The sequence below is a fragment of the Amblyomma mixtum genome, chromosome 1, assembly GCF_055824585.1.
Source record: "Amblyomma mixtum isolate Tamu chromosome 1, ASM5582458v1, whole genome shotgun sequence".
Taxonomy (NCBI): Eukaryota; Metazoa; Arthropoda; class Arachnida; order Ixodida; family Ixodidae; genus Amblyomma; species Amblyomma mixtum.
Window position 1 is genome coordinate 164,199,194 of NC_143012.1, and position 25,465 is coordinate 164,224,658.

Genomic DNA, 25,465 nt, shown 5'->3' on the forward strand with positions numbered 1-25,465 from the left:
GCGGCAGTTGTACAGCGTTACGTCCGAACTTGCCGCGAGTGCCAACGTCGCAAGACGCCACCGACTAAGCCTGCCGGACTACTACAGCCCATTGATCCGCCACAAGCCCCCTTCCACCAAGTCGGCATGGACTTACTCGGCCCCTTTCCGCAGTCCTCGCTGGGTAACCGCTACATTGTGGTGGCCACCGACTACCTCAGCCGGTACTGTGAAACTAAAGCTCTTCCCCGTGGTACCGCTGACGAAATTGCGAACTTTTTCGTTCAAAACATTGTGCTTCGTCATGGTGCCCCCCTCTTCGTTATAACTGACAGGGGAACGGCGTTCACCTCGGCCCTCACACAGGAGGTTATGCGCCTTAGCGGCACGAGTCACCGAAAAACAACCGCTTACCACCCGCAAACGAACGGACTCACCGAACGGCTCAACAAGACGATCGCCGACATGATCTCCATGTATGTTGACGCAGACCACCGGAACTAGTACTACCTCAACTGTTGTGGGTGCTGACCACTTCGTTCGTCACGCCGAGGCCGCCCGCCAACTCGCTCGACAGCGCATCCGGCACCAGCAAGCCCACGACGCTCGCCGCTATAACCTCCGCCACAGAGCTGTTAGTTACCAGCCCGGCGAACAAGTCTGGGTTTGGAGCCCAATCCGCATGCGTGGACGCTCCGAAAAGCTTCTGCGCCGATATTTCGGCCCCTACGAAGTACTCCGCCAAGTAAGTGAGGTGAACTATGAGGTTCTTCCCCAAGGAACAGTTCGCTCCTCCAGACGGCCGACCTCCGAAGTTGTCCATGTCGCACGGATGAAGCCATACCACGCCCGCTAGCGCTACAGGCATGTCTACACCTGCCGCCGGACACATGCAGCGTCCCTTCTCTTGGTGCTGTCCATTGCTGCGGCACCGAGTCGGTGCCCTTCAGAGAGGGGGAGCAATGCCACCGTCCGACCAATCAGTGGCGCCGTACCGCGGCCGAACTGTTTAAGCAGGGACTTGCCAAGCCTTGGGCATTCGAGGTGATCGAAGATCGTCGTCTTCCTCGCTCGAGCTGCCTGCTGGCTGGCACGCCCACCTCGTCTAATTAGAACCTGGGCTATTTCTTCACCCGTTTGTCGGTGACAATATTATATAATTGTTCGCCAAGTGTGCTACAGCCAGCCTTGCAATTCGTCCTGCTCGGTTGCAGCACGAGTCCATCTAGTTAGTGAAGAAATCCCTTGCCGCTAGATCTGAGGACAAGCACGATAAAGGCGGCACAAACGGATGAAAGTATTCTCACAAGGACTTGTAGCATGAACCAACTCGACTGAACGAGAATTTTAATTTACTGCTAGCTCCCATCTTGGTACGCATAATGGAAGGCGCACGTTTGTCACCTAGACGAGTTTTGTCGCAAAGCGCTGCGAACTTGTATGTTATGAATCGAGCCGGCATGCAGCTACTATGAAGTGGTGCAAGCGTAAAATTTGCGTGCAAAAAGAGCCTGATAACTTCTTGCGTATGCCAATAATCTTTGTGGATTACAAGCAGATTTGCGGCAGCACTGACAAGCGGCAAGACAAAAATGCCGACGATCGCATCCCGCTTACATTGTATTAGGAAAATTACGTCGGGCAGTGCTATACTGCATTTGCTCGCCTCAAAATTCATCCATTGCATCTCTGAATGTAGTTTGGCAAGAAAAGTACACTTACCAAAGTCATTTCCAACACGTGGATATGCTGACACTTCGCTTTTGTTCGAGTCAAAATCGCGGCTTGCGCCAGCATCGTTTCTTTCTTGGAGAGGTTTGCTATTTGCAATCGGTTCTAACATGTAAGGAGAGGACGCCAAGATACTCCGGGTAATGTTCGATGTGTTCCATCGTCAAATAAGCAAAATAACAACCTCGAACCGCCGAGCGCCGCGGTTCATGTTTAGCGGCGGCGGCCGAGCCGACCGAGCCAGCGCAATTGTTGACGTCACGAGGCGCCCAACCAATCACAGGCGGCAAAGAGGCGCGCGAGCACGCCCGTGGCTGCTTCTGCACTTCTCGCCAAAATAAAATAGGTTTGCGCTTTCCTTTCCCTAATTTCGACGAGAAATTCGAATTCTGAGGGTGGGAAACTGTAAAGTGCATCTCTCCACTCAATTTTTCTCGGAAACCTTTCAGCATCCCTTTAACCGCTATCCTGGCTAGCCTTAGCCATGGTGGCGGGCAGTGCTTCTTCGTCGTCTCTTCTTCGGGTTCCGCTCGGGAGTTCGCTGCTGCCTGGCGCTGCCCCAGTAAAACGTGTCCTTGGCTGTCCGGACTGTCTAGCCGTGACAATACTATCGTCAGCCATTCGAAAGGCTTGTCTGGAGGGCACATGCTTTTTTTTTAGCAATACATTTGATCTGACTTACCTGTCGTATTGCGTTGATGATAAGGGGCGGCGCATATGTTGTGAGCTCACAATTTCGGGTCAGCAGTGGCGAATATGTGTATGCGCCTCTAAAGCAGCAAGACAGAAATGTGTTTTTCTTATCATTGGCAAACCTCCTGCGAACGGATTGTGAAATTTTACTGGTTTGAGGTTTGAGTTGTGTATGTGACCATGAGGATCGATCAGTATATCACGGACGTTGTTGCGTAGCAAGACACTGCTGGTCTGTGGGCCAGCGAGCTCCGGAAACTTTGTGCCGCGAGCGTTCCGGCCTACCCTCAACGCCGCAGGGTGCGTGCCTCGTCGCGGACGCGGGGCTCATGTTCAGCCGAAGACGCACCCTTCTCGAACCTGGCATGTTTATGAGGGTCGCGAAGAGCGGCTGTCCCTTCTCCTCTCGCATCGGAACTAAAGGTGGTCTGGATTCGGCCCCCAAGGGCGCTTCCTTCCGAGAAAGCCGCAGCTTGGTCACGTGGCGTTCGAAAACGTAACCGTCAACGGAAAGGGAGTCTTCCTCCAGCAGCGGAAGAGAGCGGCTGCTCGGGGAGCCAGTGTGTACTTTCTAATTACCTGGGCACTAATTTCTTTTTTGGGTCGAATTCTCTGAATAAAAACCCAATTCCTAACCTTCACCGAGTCCGCGGCCCGTACTTCGCAACAACGTGATGACCCATGTTCTGCTGTTCTCACCAATTTAGTTTGTTAGCAGAACCTTGTTGACATTGGCCGACTAAAAAGCAATAGTATACACTTCACGCATTTCCAATCCTCTTCGAATGCTCGACTTTACAGAACCGATGCAAGGCGTGGTATGCAAAAACCCTGCTTCGAGTGCTTTGCGTCCAGAGCGGCGTTTACATGACGGGGTTGAGTTTAGGAGTTGGGTTGAAAACCGGTTACTGGGTTCATGTAAACACCGCAGAGTCGGTTCCGGGAGTCGACGGAGCGAGTCCAGTCAACTCCGGTGCAGGGGGTGGGTTGACTCGCTCGACCCCAACGGCAGGTTGCACGTAAACCTGATCGAGCCGAAGAGTGCGGTTAGTAAAGCATAATTCAGTAAAGCAGAAAGTTGGGCTAGTTAGTATCGATCCATCTAAAAACGGCGCATAGAAAAACACGCAAAACACAGGGAGAACGGACAGGACAAGAGCGCAAGACAAGAGTCCGGTTAGCGGGAGGGGAGAGAATAAATGCGAACCTGTTTTTAGCTTGCACCGTCGCGCCTGCGAGACAGCGGTGCCGTGCCGCAATCTTGGAGGCTGCCACTGCCCTCACCCGCTGCGCTGCTCGACGCTTGGTGTCGCTGCACTTCAACCGGTCTCGACTCACAAAAATCTTGTTCATGTAAACACGCAGACGTCGAGTCGGGCTGACCTTACAAAAACTCGACCCACTGACTCGATCCACCGCAGTCGCGTTCATGTAAATGAGGTTTAGGCTGGGGACACCAACAATATGACGGAAAGGTTGAAGCAGCACAAAGCGTATGTCAAGCAAATCAACAGGAGCGCAGTGGCCGTACTTCACACGCATGTCACCGCAGGGGTGACTTCGACGGAACCATTTTGCTGGAAACAGAACCAAACTGCGCAGAAGTCTTCTACTTGAGTCATGACGCAGGAGAATGTTAATTGGTCTCTGAGAACCACTCCCTTTTCCTATATCCACGGTTTAAGCTCCGTGACCCTGCGGTCGACCTTAAGTGGGCTTAAAAAAGCCTCTGGAACGCACCCGCGGTCACACCTTGAAGAAGTAGTAGTAATGGTTTACTGACAAAAATACAAAAAGGAAGCACGAGAGCTGCAGCCGGAGGAATTACTCACAGGGAGAGGTAAGCGACCGACAGAAAAGACGGGGTAGCTTTGTACATAATTTACAAAATACAAAAAGCAAGCCTAGGCATTGTTGTACACATTTACAACACGAGTAAATTCACTGCATATTCAAGGCCGCGTGCACGTAGCGTCCTGTCGCTAATGTACAGTGCCAGCGGCGCATTACAAGTGGCTAGGATGGAGCGCCGAACTGCCGCCTTAAAGCAGAAACACAGCCAGTTTTGCAACGTCATGCTATCCTACAAGAAATTATTTGGCTCACGTTTACTTCTCACTTAAATGGCAATCATAATCAATAACATTTAACTAGGATTTGCCTCTGGGTTGCAGCTTTGGGAAAAGGCGTAGCTTCCTGCTGAGCAGGTGGCAAAACTGTCAGAATAGTCCACAGCATGACGTTCTTTATCGCTTCATAGTTTACATGCACCTTTGACATGAATGCGGAAATTAGCAGCGATTACGGCAAGGGCAAAGCGCTTAGCGACGGCGAACGATCGAATAATTGGAGGCACTTTAGGAACCTAGAAGAAATGCTGTGAATTATCCAACTACGTATTGTTACACTGAACAAATCACGTAATGCGCGCAATGAGTTAGTGGAAAAGGCACGAAACGCAGCACTAGGTTCGCCGCATAGAATCCTGCAGTACTTGCAACATTCAATTCAAGTTTACTAACATCTATATATGTACAGATGACAGGATTACAGCAAGAAGCCAAAGGAATTCGGCTTCATTGGGCTTGTAGCCCTACAGAAATGGCATTATATTCAATAAAGAGACTACAGAGGTGCACTGACTTCAACGCATCCATGCTGCATTTTGACCACATCGCCGAAACTTTGGAAGAGCTGACTGCAATTGAACGTTAAAATGTAGCGATTAATGCGCGATTTGAATATCTGCAATGCACGGCGCAAGTAACAAAAAGTAGTAAGTATATACAATTATTACAAGTATCTTTGAGTGAGCTCTAAGTATGAGCGTCCTCGAATTACGCGTTGCACTACTTGAACAGAAATGCCTGAGTTTCGTGGCTTTGTATTGTTCCTGCGCACGCGATTCCACTGTCACTCATCCTCAAGTATGCGTATGCGCTTGCAATAGTAAATGTTCCTGTCAAGCCACAGAGTTTCCTTATAATCCTCTCTAATACCCATACATGGCGAGCGCTTTCTTGTAGCGGCCCATGTTGGTGTGCCTACTTCCGATGGGGGCACTTATGATAAAAGCGCGCATTCATACGGCATGATTTAATCTCCCTAAAGCAACCAACCAAAGCCTAGACGTGCGCCTAGCCAGGCACACCGAGGGAGGGCGCCACGCATTTCTTGCCAATGCTGAGGATGCATGATGAATAGAAAAATAGCCAGGGAAAAAATCTGCCTCTTTCAAATATAAAATACTTTATATATATGAAAAGATGTTACACTTCGCTACCTAAAACTCTGAGACCTAGCCGATGTATTGTAAATCAGGGCAGCGGTGAGTGAAGTGAGGACAAATGCGGTTTTTTTTTTCGTTAATACAGGCTTCATCGTGTGTCATCGCTCAGGGTAGACGCAATATTTCAGCCACACTGATGAAACTTCATTAAAAGAAACGTTAAGCGGCATTTAACACCTCAGCGTGAATGCTCGCTTGTAACTGTCATGCCTGGCGAAATATTGACTTTTATTCTTCACCGCCATTCAGTTACGCACCGCCGCGCCGCCGGCTGTCGCGAGATGGCGCGACCGGTTTTCCGAGGCGCATGGCCTGGAATCCTGGAAAGACTTGCTTTGTATGATGCGCTTTATCTTTCTAGGAAAACGTTGCTATTGTAGGCTATTTTGTTCTTTCTCTTGTTAATTATCGTTAATGAACACGTGCCCGAACGCGTACAGACGTGGAAAAGGGCACCAAGTCTTCATAACGTGGCATCGTGTTTCTTTCACTACTCATGGCTCCGCTTACTGGGGCTGTCCAGCCCCTTTCGGTGAGGTCTCCTTGGTTTTGGGGGCATGCTTGATCAAGGGCTTGCGCTCCGAGTGCGACCCCCTGATGAAGCTTTGCACGGCAAGCGGGCTGACGGATTCCTTGTGGCCTGCCTTCGCGGGGGACAAAGATGCGTGGGCCTTGGAAGAGGCGCCAGTGGCGGCTGGCTCGTGGGTCGTCGACTTCCGGTTGTGGTGAGCCTCTTTCTTCGCCGGCGGCGACGCTTTTGAAGCCTCGTCATAGACGCTCCTCGTAATCATGTTCAGTGCCTGCAAAGCAAGAAAAAAGAGAAACATCCTGGTCTCTGGCACTTTGGCGCAAACGAAGAGTGGCGGCACTCGAGGTATTGCAGGCTCTGTTGCACAGACCACAAAATTGCATCACCAGAAGACATCCGCCCAGCACTATTTGAAATAACTTATTGCCGCGTAACACGCTCATGATAACGGAAGCCACTAAATTCAGACGATGGACGATACAAAGGGCTGTCCCAGATTACATGTCCAACACTGTGCGATTACTTGGGACTGGTTTTGTGTCACCGCTACGCTGCATAGAGATGTGAAGGCGTGAAAAAAATACTGCTATTTTGGAAAAAAAAAAGGGTTTTTTTTCGTTTTTTTTTCAGACGATAAAAAATGGAAAGAAACATCGAAACTTTCACAGTGCAATTTAAAGGTTTTATGAAAGGTTGCTTTTAGTTTAGGTTTTTGTTTTTGCTTTGAAAACCATTACAGCGTGCATCGTTGAACGATTGGAGAGCAGTCGTCATCGCCGGTGCCAAGTAAAGCTTTTAAAACGTTTGTGCTGGCCTTCAACGCGGGTTGAAGGCCAGGTCACATATAAGACCCAGGCTTGACTTAAAAACACACTAATACTTCAACTCACGCCTGAAGTAGAACAAAATGGCTGCAAATTCTACAGCCCGACACACACGTTATAAATCACATAGGCTGCTGTACACGTAAGCGTAAGCATGTGAACCCATCTACCTGGTGGCAAGGCCTTTGCACCAACCAGTCGCTAACTTCTCTGGCTTGCCGAGTGCTGCACATATCACCATCATCCGCCAGCTGCGAAAGAAACTGGTCACGTTTCGGAAGCGTCCATACAAGGATTCGCAACAAGCTTTCAGGGGAACGCGTTCGGAAGCTTGTGTACGTGCAGTCGAACCTAGCTGTGGGCACAGCTTCAATCCAAGCTGCTGCGCGTAGTGCCGCATCCAGCGACAGTGACTCTGACTCCGATATGGAGTGACTTATAGATCAGTTTTCATGCTTCCTTTCTCGGTGCAATAAAAAAAGAAGTTTGTTCCACAAAGGAAGTTAAAAGCAGCGCAAATAAACGGGGAAAGAAGAGAGACACAACCAACAGGACTGTCCCCGTTTATTTGCGCTGCTTTTACCTTCCTTAAGATGAACCACCGACTAGCCCATACAAAAATTTTGATCGTTCCACAAATATCATATTTATATCTCCATATTCGCCTGAAGTGCAAATCATTATTTGTATTCTCGGAGCAATAGAACAAGAAGTTTATTTCACAATATGGCATCTATAACAGCATATTCGACTGAACTTGGGAGCATTATTATTGACCGTTGTGCTGTTGCAAATAAATCTGTTTTTGTCACGTTTTGCAAAATTTCCAATTTTTCATGAAAAAAATTCTGAAAAAACGGTTTTTTTCATGCCATTCAAAATTCCTTGAAATTTTACATCTCTAGCTACGCATGTGCAGACTCGCTACCACCGATGCGGCGTCCTCTAGATCCAAGAAGAACAGCGCAAAATAGACAAGGACTAAAGGAAGGTACACACAGACAGGCGCTGACTTGCAACTAAATTTTTATTGCTCGAAACATGGAAATAAATAGACCAGGTTCCAAACAACAAAAAAGAAAACATAGGCGTGATACAAACTTGTCCATGCATACAAAAAAACCAAAATGAACAGCAGCATTAATTCCCTGGAGATAGAAATTCTAATTCTTTTGTTGACAACGCTTAGGAGGGGCTACTGACACATGCGTCCTTTAGCCAGGCGATTTCAGCGGCTTCAATCATTTCTCGGGTGAGCGTGTTGGGGTGTCTACTCAGCACTTTTCTTTGTTGGAAGTATAGGGAATCCACGCTGAAGTTTGCCGTGTCGATTGCAGCACCGTAACACACAGCATAGCGAGAGGAGCAAGCAGTTTTGGGGGCGCTCTTGGTGCTATTCCACGCCACCTTCCTGAGCTTGGTGCTATTCCACGCCACCTTCCTGAGCTTATTGGCATGAGCTTCTGCGCGCTGTCGAAGCCACACGTGGTGCATGTAAATTATCTATAGGTTATGTCGACAGAAGCGAGGCAGATAGTGCTATCAATCAAACGCGGGTTTTTAATCGTTCAGAATGTGCCCTCGCGTTTGTAGCGGCCCAAGCGACAGACGGCAGCAGTTTTAGTCGCCGAGTGGAATAACTGCAGTGCCACCTGGGCAGCGCAGGTTCTATATGGCTGGCAAGTTTTGCTTGCACAACCTCGGCAGTGGATGCCCAGATGCCCTTTAACTGTATTAAGAACATTGTTTATTGCGTTCTTTCAGGCGCTCGTTCAGGCATCTGGCCGTCTGGCCAACGTACTGTTTTCCGCACGAATGTGGAATGGAGCAGATGACACCTTCTTGGCATGCAACAAAATGACTTTCATGCTTTATGGAGCACTTTTGTGGTGCGAATTCGTCATTTACTTGTTTGCACAGTTTTCCAAGCTTTTCGGTAGCCGGAAAAACCACTCTTACGTGAGCTCGGTTGCCTACCTTCTTCAGTTTATGAGAAAATTTATGAATGTAAGGAACAACTGTTGTCTTCTCTTTTGCCTTGGCGGACTCTGTCAGTTCGTTCTTTTGTTTTTGCTTTAACTTGTGAGCACCGATTCAGATAAGAACACGAGCAGTTGTTTGTGATATCCCGCCTCCACAAGGCGATAAGTTTGACGGTTGAAACTATCTTGTTGAAAGTGAATGCATGATTTATTTAGAGCGCTTTTATAGCATGACTTAGCCACGGCGCGTTTAACCAGCTTGGAATGCGACAATGCGAATGGAAGTAGAGGCCTTTTGCCTCGGTTCAAACCACCAGCAGGTATGATTTGGCGTAAAGCTGAGTCTAAGGCCTAGAAATCTAAGGTCTAAATTTCTGTACCTTAGACTCAGCTTAGACCCTGACTACGCCCACTGCAGAACAAAGGTCTCTCACATATCCCTTTAATTAACCCTCTCTTTTGCCAGCTGTGACCACCTATCCTCGCAAGCCTCACAATCTCAGCCGTCCACTTAACTTCCTGTCGCCCCTTTCTACGCTTTCCTTCCCTAGGAATACAGTCTGTTACTTATAAAGGCCATCGGTTATCTTGAGTTCGCAATACCTGCCATGTCCAAGCCCATTTCTACCTCTTGATTTTGACTAAGGTGTCATTAAGCTATTATGTTTGATCCCTGGACCGATCTGCCCTTTTCCTGTCTCTTAATGTTACTATCATTTTCCTTTCCATACGTAGCTGTATTGTCCTTAAGTTGAACCCTTTTCGTTAGATACTTTTCTTTACATACTTACTTTTCTTAGATACTTTTCGACAGATACTCTTCTCTTCAGGGATATTGGTTTACTGCCTTTCATGATGCGAGAGAACCTGCCAAATGCACTCCGTCTCATTCTTCTCGTTATTTTGCTTTACTGATAAGGGTCCGCGCTCACTAACTTTCCTAAGCAGACGTATTTCTTTGCCACTTCCAGCACCTCGCTACCAATTGTAAACTGCGCTTCCCTTCTGAGACTGTTCAACGTTACTATGGTTTTCTACATATTATTTTAGACCAACAGCACTGCTCTGCCTGTCTAACTCATTGATCATGTATTGCAGGTCATTTCCTAAGTGGACTTAGCAATAAAATATGATCAGCGAATCATAGATTACTAAGGTATTCTCCATTGACTCCTACCCCGAACTCTCATAAATCCAGACCTTTGAATATCTCCTGAACACAGGCAGCGAATAGCATTGGCGAGATCGTGTCTCCCTGCCTGGCACGATTCCTAACAGTATTTTATTGCTGACTTCATGGATGACTGTGGTAGCTGTACACCAGCTATATATATATATATATATATATATATATATATATATATATATATATATATATATATATATATATATATATATATATATATGTTGTGTGCGCACGAAACCAAGCACGCGTGTTATCGCGTACTGCCTGCGCATGCTCACTGCCGGGCTATCTCTTATCGGGTAGCCCGTGCTGGCTTTAAAAGACCGCTCGCACGGGCCCACCGCGCTCAGTATGTAACGTGTTGGCTTCCTGCCAAGTAGCAGAAATAAACGCCCCTTCGATGCTACGTCTACGCTGCCCAGTTCTTTTATGCCAGACATGACTTTTTGGCGACGAGGATGGGATGACCGCCGTACGGAATTCGCAGTGTGAAGAACCTGGCCTCTTGTAAAAGCTTCCCGCCACGAAGATTTCTCTGCGGTGAAATTCCTGAAACTGGCATCACGGCAGCCGAAACTTCCAAGTGAGTCATGAGTCACATCGGCCACATTGAACCTTTCGACGAGACCACGAGTGACTGGCGCTCGTACGAGGAAAGGTTGAAAGCCTATCTTTTGGTCAACGATGTTCCAGTAGCAAAGAAGGTTCCTGCTTTCCTAAGTCTCATCGGCGCGAAGACCTACGCGCTGCTCAAGTCGCTGACGGCACCGGACGCACCGTCGTCACGAGAGTTTGACAGTCTTCTGAAACTCCTGAGCGATCACCTGGCGCCGCAGTCGTCCGTCATCGCAGAGCGTGCTAAATTTTACAAGCGGTCACAGCGAAGCGGTGAGTCCATTACCGAATTTGTCGCGGAACTTCCAAGGCTGGTGCAGAGTTGCGAATCTGGAAGTTTCTTGGATGATCATGGAAGACAGTTGGGCTAGTTGGTGTGAATTCGTTAATGACTGCGACATTGCAACTAGCGTGGAAACACAAGGACAGCGACACAGGAAACCGACAGGACAGCACGCTAGACTTCAACTGACGTTTTAATGCACACATAACAGATTTTTACACTTCTATTCGGCGCATGCTCAGGACACTGTACCCCCGCCCCCTTCACTTTATCACGAAGCAGGTTGTCAAGCAAACAGTTAAGATTTAAACCAAATTGACGCGCAAGTTTTTCGACAGATAGATTAACTCTTTTCTCGTGAGGGCTACTGAGGGTGTGCTCACGCACTTGTCCCCTGCCTTATCAATGCAAAATGCTTCAAATATCTCCCTATCACCCTGCCTATGAAGCCGCCTCAGCACTCTCGTGTGGCTAAAGAGTGGAACGCATTTTTCTTCATTTCCGCCTGTTGTTTTGACTTTGCATTTGCGGCAGTGTGCGGCCAAATGGCCACCCGCCATCAGAGCTGCGACTGTAGTCCGGTGTTTTCGTAGCCTTTCGTTCAGGCACTGGCCTGTTTGGCCAATATAACATTTACCGCAGGTCAGTGGGATGAGATACACCACACCGATGGCGCAGTTCACAAACCGCCTGGCGTGTTTTGTTGCGCAGGTTTTTGCCTGGTAAGCATTGTTGACCATTCGGCACATCCTGGACAGCTTTTGTGGGGCAGTCAAAACGACACGGATGCCGCACTTTCCCGCGGCCTTTTTGAGGCGATGGGACAAGTTGTGCATGTAGGGCACAGGCACCGGACGTCCCCCCGGGCCGTCATTGCAGCAGCCTGCTGTCTTGCGTCCCTGTCGGAGCTCTTTAATAAGGCTCTCAGCGACAGACGCCAGTATGCTGTCAGGGAAGCCAGCGCTACGCAGACGGAGCACTTGCTGCTCAACACTCACGTTCACTTTGTGCTCACAAGACTTCTGAAGAGCGGCTCTTAGGCAGTTCAGTGCTATCCCTCTCTTTACGGTTCTCGAATGGGCCGAAATATAGCTAAGAACAGGCTTTTTTGAACGAGGGAAGTATGTCCAGCATATTGAGCTACTACTAAAGCTAATGCTGAGGTCAAGGTAACGTAAGCAACCCTCATCAGGAACCTCACGAGTAAAACTCAGACCCTTACCACATTTTTGGAAAACACTAAAAACACTCTGCACAATGTCATCTCTTCCATCAGGCGTCACACTTTTTAAAACAACAAGATAATCATCAACATATCTAAAAATTTTTGCAACAAAAGTCTTGTCCAGACGCGAAAAAATTTCTTTGTCAATAGACGCTAAAAACAAGTCGCTTAAAACCGGTGCAATACGCGAACCAATACATATGCCTTGCTTCTGCAAGTAAGAAGCATTGTCAAACTCAACAAGTGTAGAAGAAAGGTAAAAGCTAAGCAATTCTAAAAAGTTATCTACTGAGATTCCAGATGAATTTTGGAAGACAGTCACACCCAGCGCTTCAATTCGCTCTCTGACAGCTGTGCAGAGTTGTGTCTGTGGTATAGAGTAAAAAAGATCTACTACGTCAACGGAAAAGGCATAAAACGCATCACAGGTTTTTTCCTGTCTCGAAAGGAAGTCTATTACCTGATTGGAGTTCCGAATTAAAAACGGGTCCTCCGGAGTCAACAAGTTAAGGTGTTTTTGTAGAAACTTGGAAAGCTCTCCCTGCCAGCAGTGTTTTTCAGTAACTATTGCCCTAAGAGGAATCCCTTCCTTATGGGTCTTAGCCGAAAAAAACAAGCTCAACCTATCCCTTTCCGAGCCCCCAATACTTTTTCCGAGTTTTTCAAGGTTCATATCTTGGCATAGGGCTGACGCTCTTTTCTTCACTTTAGAAGGATGGCTCATAACGCGGACGAAATTCTTGCTTATAGCTGCGGCTGCTTTCTCACCAAACACTGACCTAGGCATAACAACAAAACCGCCCTCTTTATCAGAAACAAGCAAAGTGAGTGAATTACTCTTTAAGAACTCTACCGTATTTTTGACCGCTAATTTTTTTGAAGATTTTAAGGGACCTGAGGGAAGACAGTCGACGGCATCTGACACACACCTACACTTTTCTTCACTGCTAGCACGGTTCGCTATGTTCCTTACAATACCTATAAGAGAGGCAGGGTTCTCTTCGGGCTCAATGCAAAATTTTGGACCAAGTTTTAACACTTCTTCGACCTTATTAGGTAGCTTCTCCAAACCAATACATGTTACCGGTGCAGCCCTAGCAGGCAATTTTTTGCTACAGTTCCTCCAAGTAGTTAAGCTCGGCAAGCACTGCTTCCACAAAAATTCGCAAACATTTGAAGCCTCACGAGTTCTCGTCCTAAGCACAGCCTCACAGTCTCGATGTACACTCACTTGAGACGAGGTGACGACACGTAGGCACACATGCAAGTGCCTCACTTGTCGCCATAGTTCTGACCGCATAATTTTGACGATGCGTCTTGCATGTTGAACGGAAGGGGCGCATGGAGCAAACAGGGCTTGGACCTCCAAGGGAACCAGACGGTTGTTGAGCGCAAAATCTGCAAAAAAATTAGCGGTCAAAAATACGGTAGAGTTCTTAAAGAGTAATTCACTCACTTTGATAGTTTCTGATAAAGAGGGCGGTTTTGTTGTTATGCCTAGGTCAGTGTTTGGTGAGAAAGCAGCCGCAGCTATAAGCAAGAATTTCGTCCGCGTTATGAGCCATCCTTCTAAAGTGAAGAAAAGAGCGTCAGCCCTATGCCAAGATATGAACCTTGAAAAACTCGGAAAAAGTATTGGGGGCTCGGAAAGGGATAGGTTGAGCTTGTTTTTTTCGGCTAAGACCCATAAGGAAGGGATTCCTCTTAGGGCAATAGTTACTGAAAAACACTGCTGGCAGGGAGAGCTTTCCAAGTTTCTACAAAAACACCTTAACTTGTTGACTCCGGAGGACCCGTTTTTAATTCGGAACTCCAATCAGGTAATAGACTTCCTTTCGAGACAGGAAAAAACCTGTGATGCGTTTTATGCCTTTTCCGTTGACGTAGTAGATCTTTTTTACTCTATACCACAGACACAACTCTGCACAGCTGTCAGAGAGCGAATTGAAGCGCTGGGTGTGACTGTCTTCCAAAATTCATCTGGAATCTCAGTAGATAACTTTTTAGAATTGCTTAGCTTTTACCTTTCTTCTACACTTGTTGAGTTTGACAATGCTTCTTACTTGCAGAAGCAAGGCATATGTATTGGTTCGCGTATTGCACCGGTTTTAAGCGACTTGTTTTTAGCGTCTATTGACAAAGAAATTTTTTCGCGTCTGGACAAGACTTTTGTTGCAAAAATTTTTAGATATGTTGATGATTATCTTGTTGTTTTAAAAAGTGTGACGCCTGATGGAAGAGATGACATTGTGCAGAGTGTTTTTAGTGTTTTCCAAAAATGTGGTAAGGGTCTGAGTTTTACTCGTGAGGTTCCTGATGAGGGTTGCTTACGTTACCTTGACCTCAGCATTAGCTTTAGTAGTAGCTCAATATGCTGGACATACTTCCCTCGTTCAAAAAAGCCTGTTCTTAGCTATAATTCGGCCCATTCGAGAACCGTAAAGAGAGGGATAGCACTGAACTGCCTAAGAGCCGCTCTTCAGAAGTCTTGTGAGCACAAAGTGAACGTGAGTGTTGAGCAGCAAGTGCTCCGTCTGCGTAGCGCTGGCTTCCCTGACAGCATACTGGCGTCTGTCGCTGAGAGCCTTATTAAAGAGCTCCGACAGGGACGCAAGACAGCAGGCTGCTGCAATGACGGCCCGGGGGGACGTCCGGTGCCTGTGCCCTACATGCACAACTTGTCCCATCGCCTCAAAAAGGCCGCGGGAAAGTGCGGCATCCGTGTCGTTTTGACTGCCCCACAAAAGCTGTCCAGGATGTGCCGAATGGTCAACAATGCTTACCAGGCAAAAACCTGCGCAACAAAACACGCCAGGCGGTTTGTGAACTGCGCCATCGGTGTGGTGTATCTCATCCCACTGACCTGTGGTAAATGTTATATTGGCCAAACAGGCCAGTGCCTGAACGAAAGGCTACGAAAACACCGGACTACAGTCGCAGCTCTGATGGCGGGTGGCCATTTGGCCGCACATTGCCGCAAATGCAAAGTCAAAACAACAGGCGGAAATGAAGAAAAATGCGTTCCACTCTTTAGCCACACGAGAGTGCTGAGGCGGCTTCATAGGCAGGGTGATAGGGAGATATTTGAAGCATTTTGCATTGATAAGGCAGGGGACAAGTGCGTGAGCACACCCTCAGTAGCCCTCACGAGAAAAGAGTTAATCTATCTGTCGAAAAACTTGCGCGTCAATTTGGTTTAAATCTTTACTGTTTGCTTGACAACCTGCTTCGTGATAAAGTGAAGGGGGCGGGGGTACAGTGTCCTGAGCATGCGCCGAATAGAAGTGTAAAAATCTGTTATGTGTGCATTAAAACGTCAGTTGAAGTCTAGCGTGCTGTCCTGTCGGTTTCCTGTGTCGTTGTCCTTGTGTTTCCACGCTAGTTGCAATGTCGCAGTCATTAACGAATTCACACCAACTAGCCCAACTGTCTTCCATGATCATACTCCTTTCTAGTACATTGGGCCCTGTCCTTCCCAACTTCCTTCTTCGTGACCCGTCAACGACCTATGTGAACCTGATCGCCATCGCAACGTGCCGTGCCAGGATTCTTACCTTTGCGCTCAACAACCGTCTGGTTCCCTTGGAGGTCCAAGCCCTGTTTGCTCCATGCGCCCCTTCCGTTCAACATGCAAGACGAATCGTCAAAATTATGCGGTCAGAACTATGGCGACAAGTGAGGCACTTGCATGTGTGCCTACGTGTCGTCACCTCGTCTCAAGTGAGTGTACATCGAGACTGTGAGGCTGTGCTTAGGACGAGAACTCGTGAGGCTTCAAATGTTTGCGAATTTTTGTGGAAGCAGTGCTTGCCGAGCTTAACTACTTGGAGGAACTGTAGCAAAAAATTGCCTGCTAGGGCTGCACCGGTAACATGTATTGGTTTGGAGAAGCTACCTAATAAGGTCGAAGAAGTGTTAAAACTTGGTCCAAAATTTTGCATTGAGCCCGAAGAGAACCCTGCCTCTCTTATAGGTATTGTAAGGAACATAGCGAACCGTGCTAGCAGTGAAGAAAAGTGTAGGTGTGTGTCAGATGCCGTCGACTGTCTTCCCTCAGGTCCCTTAAAATCTGCAAAAAAATTAGCGGTCAAAAATACGGTAGAGTTCTTAAAGAGTAATTCACTCACTTTGCTTGTTTCTGATAAAGAGGGCGGTTTTGTTGTTATGCCTAGGTCAGTGTTTGGTGAGAAAGCAGCCGCAGCTATAAGCAAGAATTTCGTCCGCGTTATGAGCCATCCTTCTAAAGTGAAGAAAAGAGCGTCAGCCCTATGCCAAGATATGAACCTTGAAAAACTCGGAAAAAGTATTGGGGGCTCGGAAAGGGATAGGTTGAGCTTGTTTTTTTCGGCTAAGACCCATAAGGAAGGGATTCCTCTTAGGGCAATAGTTACTGAAAAACACTGCTGGCAGGGAGAGCTTTCCAAGTTTCTACAAAAACACCTTAACTTGTTGACTCCGGAGGACCCGTTTTTAATTCGGAACTCCAATCAGGTAATAGACTTCCTTTCGAGACAGGAAAAAACCTGTGATGCGTTTTATGCCTTTTCCGTTGACGTAGTAGATCTTTTTTACTCTATACCACAGACACAACTCTGCACAGCTGTCAGAGAGCGAATTGAAGCGCTGGGTGTGACTGTCTTCCAAAATTCATCTGGAATCTCAGTAGATAACTTTTTAGAATTGCTTAGCTTTTACCTTTCTTCTACACTTGTTGAGTTTGACAATGCTTCTTACTTGCAGAAGCAAGGCATATGTATTGGTTCGCGTATTGCACCGGTTTTAAGCGACTTGTTTTTAGCGTCTATTGACAAAGAAATTTTTTCGCGTCTGGACAAGACTTTTGTTGCAAAAATTTTTAGATATGTTGATGATTATCTTGTTGTTTTAAAAAGTGTGACGCCTGATGGAAGAGATGACATTGTGCAGAGTGTTTTTAGTGTTTTCCAAAAATGTGGTAAGGGTCTGAGTTTTACTCGTGAGGTTCCTGATGAGGGTTGCTTACGTTACCTTGACCTCAGCATTAGCTTTAGTAGTAGCTCAATATGCTGGACATACTTCCCTCGTTCAAAAAAGCCTGTTCTTAGCTATAATTCGGCCCATTCGAGAACCGTAAAGAGAGGGATAGCACTGAACTGCCTAAGAGCCGCTCTTCAGAAGTCTTGTGAGCACAAAGTGAACGTGAGTGTTGAGCAGCAAGTGCTCCGTCTGCGTAGCGCTGGCTTCCCTGACAGCATACTGGCGTCTGTCGCTGAGAGCCTTATTAAAGAGCTCCGACAGGGACGCAAGACAGCAGGCTGCTGCAATGACGGCCCGGGGGGACGTCCGGTGCCTGTGCCCTACATGCACAACTTGTCCCATCGCCTCAAAAAGGCCGCGGGAAAGTGCGGCATCCGTGTCGTTTTGACTGCCCCACAAAAGCTGTCCAGGATGTGCCGAATGGTCAACAATGCTTACCAGGCAAAAACCTGCGCAACAAAACACGCCAGGCGGTTTGTGAACTGCGCCATCGGTGTGGTGTATCTCATCCCACTGACCTGTGGTAAATGTTATATTGGCCAAACAGGCCAGTGCCTGAACGAAAGGCTACGAAAACACCGGACTACAGTCGCAGCTCTGATGGCGGGTGGCCATTTGGCCGCACATTGCCGCAAATGCAAAGTCAAAACAACAGGCGGAAATGAAGAAAAATGCGTTCCACTCTTTAGCCACACGAGAGTGCTGAGGCGGCTTCATAGGCAGGGTGATAGGGAGATATTTGAAGCATTTTGCATTGATAAGGCAGGGGACAAGTGCGTGAGCACACCCTCAGTAGCCCTCACGAGAAAAGAGTTAATCTATCTGTCGAAAAACTTGCGCGTCAATTTGGTTTAAATCTTTACTGTTTGCTTGACAACCTGCTTCGTGATAAAGTGAAGGGGGCGGGGGTACAGTGTCCTGAGCATGCGCCGAATAGAAGTGTAAAAATCTGTTATGTGTGCATTAAAACGTCAGTTGAAGTCTAGCGTGCTGTCCTGTCGGTTTCCTGTGTCGCTGTCCTTGTGTTTCCACGCTAGTTGCAATGTCGCAGTCATTAACGAATTTCTTGGATGAAGCGCTCCGGGACTGTTTCGTTTGCGGCCTGCTCCGCGAGGACATTCAGCGTGTATTATTCACAGAAGACAAGAAGCTAACCTTCCATAAAGCCGTAGATAGAGCTCTTGCCATGGAAACTGCAACTAAAAGCGCGGCGTTCACGCATAACAGCGCATCCCCGGCGTACGAAGTGAATAAGGTTCGAGGCGAAAAGCAGTCTGTGATGTCGCCAAGCTGCTTCCGTTGCGGGTCATCCAATCATTCTAGCGAAGCATGCCCTCACATCGGCGATACATGTTATAATTGTAACCGAAAAGGGCATATTCAACGCGCCTGCAGGAAAGGAAAGAAAGCTAGGGAGGCAAAGCCCCGGAAACGTGTGAAGATGTTCACGTCCGTCCGAAACGAGTCGTCTGTCCCACTTAAATCAGTCAACGCAGACCCATTTACTGTACCCGTGAACGTTGACGGTGTCCTACTGACGATGGAGCTTGACACCGGCGCAGCCGTATCCGTCATATCATGGCGCGAATTCCAGAGGCTGTTTGCACGTAAGCGACTTCAGCCAGCATCGTTAAAGCTGCGCACGTATACTGGGGCTATGGTAAAACCGAAGGGTCTGGCGAAAGTCGTCGTGCGCCACAACGACCAGAGCGTGGAGCTTCCCCTGTACGTCGTGGACACTACAGGACCGGCACTCCTCGGCAGAGAATGGTTGCAAGATATTCGTTTGGATTGGAAGAACCTAGTTATTTTAATCACCGTGGTCTCTCTCGAGAAATGTCAAAGCACTGGCAAGAAAAGCTGGAAGCCATGCTAGACAGCCATTCCGAACTTTTCAAGGATGAGCTAGGTACCATCACGGAAGAGCAGGCCGAGCTTGTCCTTCGCGAAGGGTCACAGCCGAAGTTTGTAAAGGCAAGAAGCGTTCCCTTTGCTCTGCAAGGTGCAGAAGAAGCTGAACTTGTGAAAATGGAGAAGCTTGGCATCATAACGCCTGTTGCTACAAGCGAATACGCAACGCCCTTGGTACCGGTAGTGAAGAGGGATGGAAGCCTCCGACTGTGTGGCGATTATAAAACCACCGTCAAACCCTGTCTGGAAGTAGACCGCTACCCGCTACCTCGGATAGATGACCTTCTAGCAGCGCTTGCAGGAGAGGAATTTTCGAAGATCGACCTGAGTAGGGCCTCCCAGCAGGTAGTTATGGCGGAAAGCTCCCGGAAACTACTGACGATAAACACGCATAAGAGCTTGTATACTATGAACCGTCTGGCTTTCGGCATTTCGTCCGCCCCAAGCATATTTCAAAGAATTATGGACAACATGCTGAAAGGGTTGGAAGGAGTCAGTTGTTACCTTGACGACATCCTGGCCACACGCAAGACCAAGCAAGAGCATTTCCATAACTTGGAAGCCGTCTTGTCAAGGTTGCAGGAACGCGGTGTGCGCATCCGGCGCGATAAGTGCTCGTTCTTTCAACGAGAGCTCCGTTATCTGGGCCACGTCATCAACGCCGAGGGTGTTTGCGCATCGCCTGAAAAGGTATTGGCACTGCTAAATGCGCCTGCTCCAAAAGACAAGCAGCAACTGCAGTCATTCCTTGGGATGGTCAATTATTACGGCAAGTTTGTTCACCGTCTGTCGACTTTGGCACAGCCGTTCTACAGGCTGCTAAAGCAAACAAGAGTGGACGTGGGATGCGTCATGCCAGCTTGCTTTCACGGAGATAAAAGCAGCTATGGCTTCCCCTCCAGTTCTTGCCCATTATGATCCGAAGCGACCGCTTCAACTTGCCTGCGACGCATCTCAGTACGGCATAGGCGCAGTTCTTTCGCAGAAAATGATAAATGGATCAGTTCGATCGGTTGCCTACGCATCCCGCACATTGTCAAGTGCCGAAAAGAACTACAGTCAGATCGAGAAAGAAGCCCTTGCCCTCGTATTCGGCGTAAAGAAGTTTCACTTCTACGTCTACGGAAGGTTCTTCACGGTTGTGACTGACCATAAACCACTACAAACAATTTTCGGCCCGAAAACAGGCATTCCCGCGATGGCAGCTGCCCGCATGCAGCGTTGGGCGCTGACGCTGTCAGCCTACAACTATGCTCTTGAATTCAAGAAATCTACCGATAATGCGGATAATGTTTATCGCGCTTGCCGCTCGACAGCAGCGAAAAGCAATCGGCAGAAGAAAGCGAAACTTTTTATTCGCTTCGTTTGGAAACGCTGCCTGTCACAGGCCAAGACATCGCTCGTGACACGAGGCGTGATCCTTTACTAAGCAAGGTACTGAACTTCACAAGTGCTGGCTGGCCGTCGCATGTCGCTGATAAGGAGTTGAAACTTTTCTTCGACAAGCGTTTGCAGCTCACAGTTCATCAAGGGTGTTTAATGTACGGCATGAGAGTAGTTGTGCCTCCAAAACACCGAGCCTTCTTGCTTGAGGAACTTCATCAGGGTCATCCCGGTATCGTAAGATGCAAAGAACTCGCGAGGAGCTACGTCTGGTGGCCTGGTATCAACGCGGACCTAGAGCAACACGTGAAGAAATGTGAAGAGTGTCAACAGCAACGGAACGAACCAGCACCGGCTCCGCTTCATCCATGGTCATGGCCGACTTCGCCGTGGCAAAGAGTTCACTTGGACTTTGCTGGACCCATGACAGACAAAATGTTCCTTGTTGCTGTGGACGCACACTCAAAATGGCCGGAAGTTTATGTCATGCAGAAGACTACGGCGTACCACACAATTCAGTGTCTCCAAGACCTGTTCTCGCGTTTTGGCGTACCCGAAACCATCGTGACCGACAACGGACCACAGTTCGTTTCCGAAGAATTCAAGAGCTTCGTCAAAGGCTTCGGTGGTCGTCATATCGTGAGTGCAGCGTACCATCCAAGCACGAATGGCCTTGCGGAGAGATTTGTACAGACAATGAAATCTGCGTTGCGGAAAGGGCGACCCCAAGACTCCTTGCAGGCAACCTTACAGACGTTCCTGATGACGTACCGCAACACGCCGCATGCGACTACAAGAGAAACTCCAGCAAACCTTTTCATAGGTAGACGACTGCGCACGAGACTCGACGCAGTCAAGCCTTCTGTCGGGGGAAGAGTGGCTCAGCAACAGCTCTCCGATATGGTGCGACGCAAGGCACGTGAGCGACTTTTCAACATCAACGATGAGGTCCTCGTGAGGAATTACAGAGGTCCTGAGAAATGGGTCCCTGGCACTATCATTCAGCAGTCTGGCCCCGTTTCATTCAAGGTTCGAGTTAAGACGAATCGTGGGGTGCTCATTTGGCGTCGTCATCAAGACCAGCTACTGCTCAGCATCGACAGCTCAAAGCAGAGCATCATGAAAGATTTTATTCCAGATTTCGGGGATCCTGAGAGCGCCAACGAGCCACTTCCAGCTGCGGCCCCTGCGGCAACAAACGACCCTCCAGGGGAGCGACGCTATCCACAGAGGGACCGGCGACCTCCTGATAGATATCAGCCATAGCATTAGTTGCATTGTATAATGTAGCAAAAGGACTTTGCGCTCGTTAGGAGGAAGGAGATGTTGTGTGCGCGCGAAACCAAGCACGCGTGTTATCGCGGACTGCCTGCGCATGCTCACTGCCCGGCTATCTCTTATCGGGTAGCCCGTGCTGGCTTTAAAAGACCGCTCGCACGGGCCCACCGCGCTCAGTATGTAACGTGTTGGCTTCCTGCCAAGTAGCAGGAATAAACGTCCCTTCGATGCTACGTCTACGCTGCCCAGTTCTTGGATGCCAGACATGACAATATATATACACAGGATATATACACAGGGGATTTTTAATTTATTTATTTTGTGGTGTTGATCAATTTAGAATATTACTGAATATGTTATCGCTTACAGCTAATTGAATAGAAAAGCAGAAGAAAAAACAACCACATGCCGCCGGTGGAATCCGAACCCACGACCTCCGAATTACGCGTCCGGTGCTCTACCTCTGAGCTACGGCGACGGCTGTCAAACGTTCTGCTTTTGGGGGTATTTATGTATACAAGCAACCTAGCCTTGAGAGTGTTCATCACCGCCACCCACGTTCACAAGCGACGGACGTAATACAGTCTTTGTAAAAAGTTTAGAGCCCAGGGGGTTCACTTCGAAGCTTTATATTGGGAGTCCAGGAGCATTCATGGAAGTCCTACCAACTGCAGAAGGCAGTACCAGAAATCTTCTTATGTCCAGAAAATTTGGAGCACTAGAGATCCATTAAGAACGGCACAGTGCGGCTCAAAAGAAAACCCCCTGGGCTCCAAACTTTTGACAAAGGCTGTACGTCCTGAGTTACCGCAGGTGTGACGTGTAACGTCATCGAACGGAGAGGGTGGAAGCTGTGTGAGAACCCTCTTATGCTTCCTATGGCGTGAAGGCTGCCAGAACCGAGGCCCTCGCTAAGCAATTAAGCAAACAAGGGAAGGGGAAGCCCCTCATTCTCCTTCCCTCGATGCCTGCATAAATGCTGAACTGTTGACTGAGTGCTGAGTGAGATGCTTTCTCATTATATACGAGGGTTGGTTATACTTTGTGCATTTTGCATTTCTCTATCACCTGATTAATAGCGTGAACATGGTCTATTATCGAGTACCGTTGAAAGAAGTCTGCCTGGTAATTTGGTTGGTTGAAGTCTAAGGTTGCCTGCCTCTATTAGCGATTCCCTTAGTCAACGTACACTAAGCTGATCGGTTTGCAATTTTTCAAGTGCTTGATGTCTCCTTTACTGCGTATTAAGATGATCTAAGAGCTCCTGCAAGCTTCTGGTACGCTCGAAAGCCATAAGGCATTGCGTATGTAGGGTGGCTGGTTTTTCTAGCACAATCTTCTCTCCGTCCTTCAACAAATCTGTTAGCAGATCCTCACCAGCTGATTTCCCCCATTGCATTATTCCTACGGCTTTCTTTACTTCCTCTGTAGTTAGTGTCGGGCCATCCCATTGCTGAGCGCTACTGCTTCTCTTATTAAAGTTCTGATTACATTGGCTACTGCACAGATTTGCGTAGAAGGCTTCGGATACTTTGACCATCTTTTCCATGTTGTTATTGACATCGCCGTTCGGATAGGCGGAGGAGAAATCCGCGCCACCTACCTCGAAGAGCTTGTCCCAGGCACTTACGGTGGCCGGCGTCATGACGGATTTGTTGGCGGCTACCATCTCCTGCATGGTCGCCGAGAAGAAGCTCTCGAAGTTGTGGGGTTGCACGCCGGGAAACCTCAGGTGATTGACGGCGTTCTTGCGCACCAAGTCGATGAGCACGGCGGTGTCGTCGAGAGCGTCAATGAAAGCCGTCATGTGACGGCCTACCTCGCCGCCGAGCGCCCGGAACTTGGCATTGTTGACCAGGCCGTGCACGGGCACGTTATGGAAGCTGGGGAAGAGCACCAGGTACTCGGGGTGGCTAGAGAACATGGCCATAAGAAGGGCCAGGCCGTAATCCGGGTCCTGTTCACAGAATCGTCGCCAGCTGTCGCGCACCAGTTTGTTCTCATGCTTCGACATGCCGGTCCGGTTGTCGACGGGGTCGTTGCTGCCCGCGTTGCCCATAGCTGAGTGGCCTCTGCTTTTCGTCTTCCTCTTCTTCTAATAGGTTGCGTGTGCTCCACCGGCTACGAGGTGGCACGTTATGCTTCCGGCGCCAGAGAGCAGCAGGGACGAGTCGGTTTGATTTGGTTTATAAAGATTTAGCTTCCCAAAGCGACTCAGGCTATGAGGGGCGCCGTAGTGAAGGGCTCCGGAAATTTCGACCACTTGGGGTTCTTTAACGTGCACTGACATCGCACAGTACATGGGCCTGTAGAATTTCGCCTCCGTCGAAATTCAACCGCCGCGGCCGGGATCGAACCCGCGTCTTTCGGGTCAGAAGCCGAGCGTCATAACTACTGAGCCACCGCTCCGGCCAGTCATCAAACTGGTTGCTTTAGCCAGCAGCGGTGCCGGCTCAGCATCGGGTGTTTGGTCCTGGACCACCGCACGCGGTGAGACCGAAAGACCGGTGAGATCGAAAGACCGAAAAGCTAGTCTCTAGAAATGGACACAGCACAGCGCTGAACTAACAAATGGCATTTATTTGGCGCGATGCGCATATGATACACGTAATGCAACCAAAAATATGAATGACAACCACCGTAATGAGCATACTCATGATGTACCAGGAACACCGCAAGACAACTGCTAAGTATTCCGTTTAAGAAAAGAAATTCTTTTCCTAATGATATCGACGCAGCACTTACAGAGCAATCGCCCTCCTTCTTAATCTCTGTGGACTGAATTATTAATGCGAAAGCATTTCTAGGCTATCTCGGCGGGGTCGTGTCACCAAAACATGTCCGCAAAAAGTGTCCGCAGCATTTGTGACGTTCAGAGAAGAGGTAGCATCAAATGAATGACTGTGATCGATTAAGGACGGTGTGAGGATGATGCCCAAAAAATATTGTTACGTGACGGCAAGCGATGAGGAAAGGACTGCATGACCGATGGCGATGATATGATTTAATGTCTGCGAGCCTAGCACGAGCGCTCCTGCCCATGCCACTGCCCGCTTCGTCGTCTTCTAGTCCGTCACATGACTCGGGGCCACGAAGCGATCGTCCCGATCGCGCGAACTAGAAGAATGCCACAGACGATGACAAGCAGGACGTGACGATGGGCGTGGCAGAACATATGAACAGAGAAGAGAAGATGTAGGGCTTGCCGTCACGATGAAAGATGAGCGGGTGAAGCCAGGTCCACGAAGACTGAGGAGCCACCGGTTTCTGGAAGTCAACGTCGAGGCCCGTGGACACACCCAACGGCAGGGGCTGGGGTACTTGTTTCTCGTGTGAGTGTCGGTGGTCAATGGGTTCTCTGGTCAGTGGCGGCGGTCTCGGTTCAGTGGGGTCGTAGGTCGTTGGGTCTTCTAGGTTCTCAGGTGGGCGGTGAGTGGGGTCACAGGTCAGTTGCGGCGGTCGTTGTGTGGTCGTTGTGTCGTCGTGTCTTCTGGTCGGGGCATGGGGCGGGGCGGTGAAGAGCGGCGGCGTCGGGGCCTAC

General features: G+C 48.6%; 1 protein-coding gene across 1 annotated transcript; it reads right to left on the reverse strand.

Annotated features, from left to right (window-relative positions):
* Positions 1–5,691: 5,691 nt before the first annotated feature.
* Positions 5,692–23,983, reverse strand: LOC149369626 (globin-like). The gene is made up of 2 exons (XM_089575521.1): positions 23,528–23,983; positions 5,692–6,492 (listed from the first exon to the last, which is right to left on the reverse strand). Exons 1-2 carry the CDS (start codon positions 23,981–23,983, stop codon positions 6,199–6,201), a joined length of 750 nt encoding a protein of 249 aa, XP_089431647.1. The 3' UTR covers positions 5,692–6,198.
* Positions 23,984–25,465: the final 1,482 nt, after the last annotated feature.

Bases quoted from the DNA above. Each gene is read 5' to 3' on its own strand.
- LOC149369626 (XM_089575521.1), bottom strand. From the start codon at position 23,983: ATGGGCAACGCGGGCAGCAACGACCCCGTCGACAACCGGACCGGCATG. The intron at 6,493-23,527 runs GTAGGTGGCGCG...CTTGCTTTGCAG, and splicing joins CCTGGGACAAGCTCTTCGAG to GCACTGAACATGATTACGAG.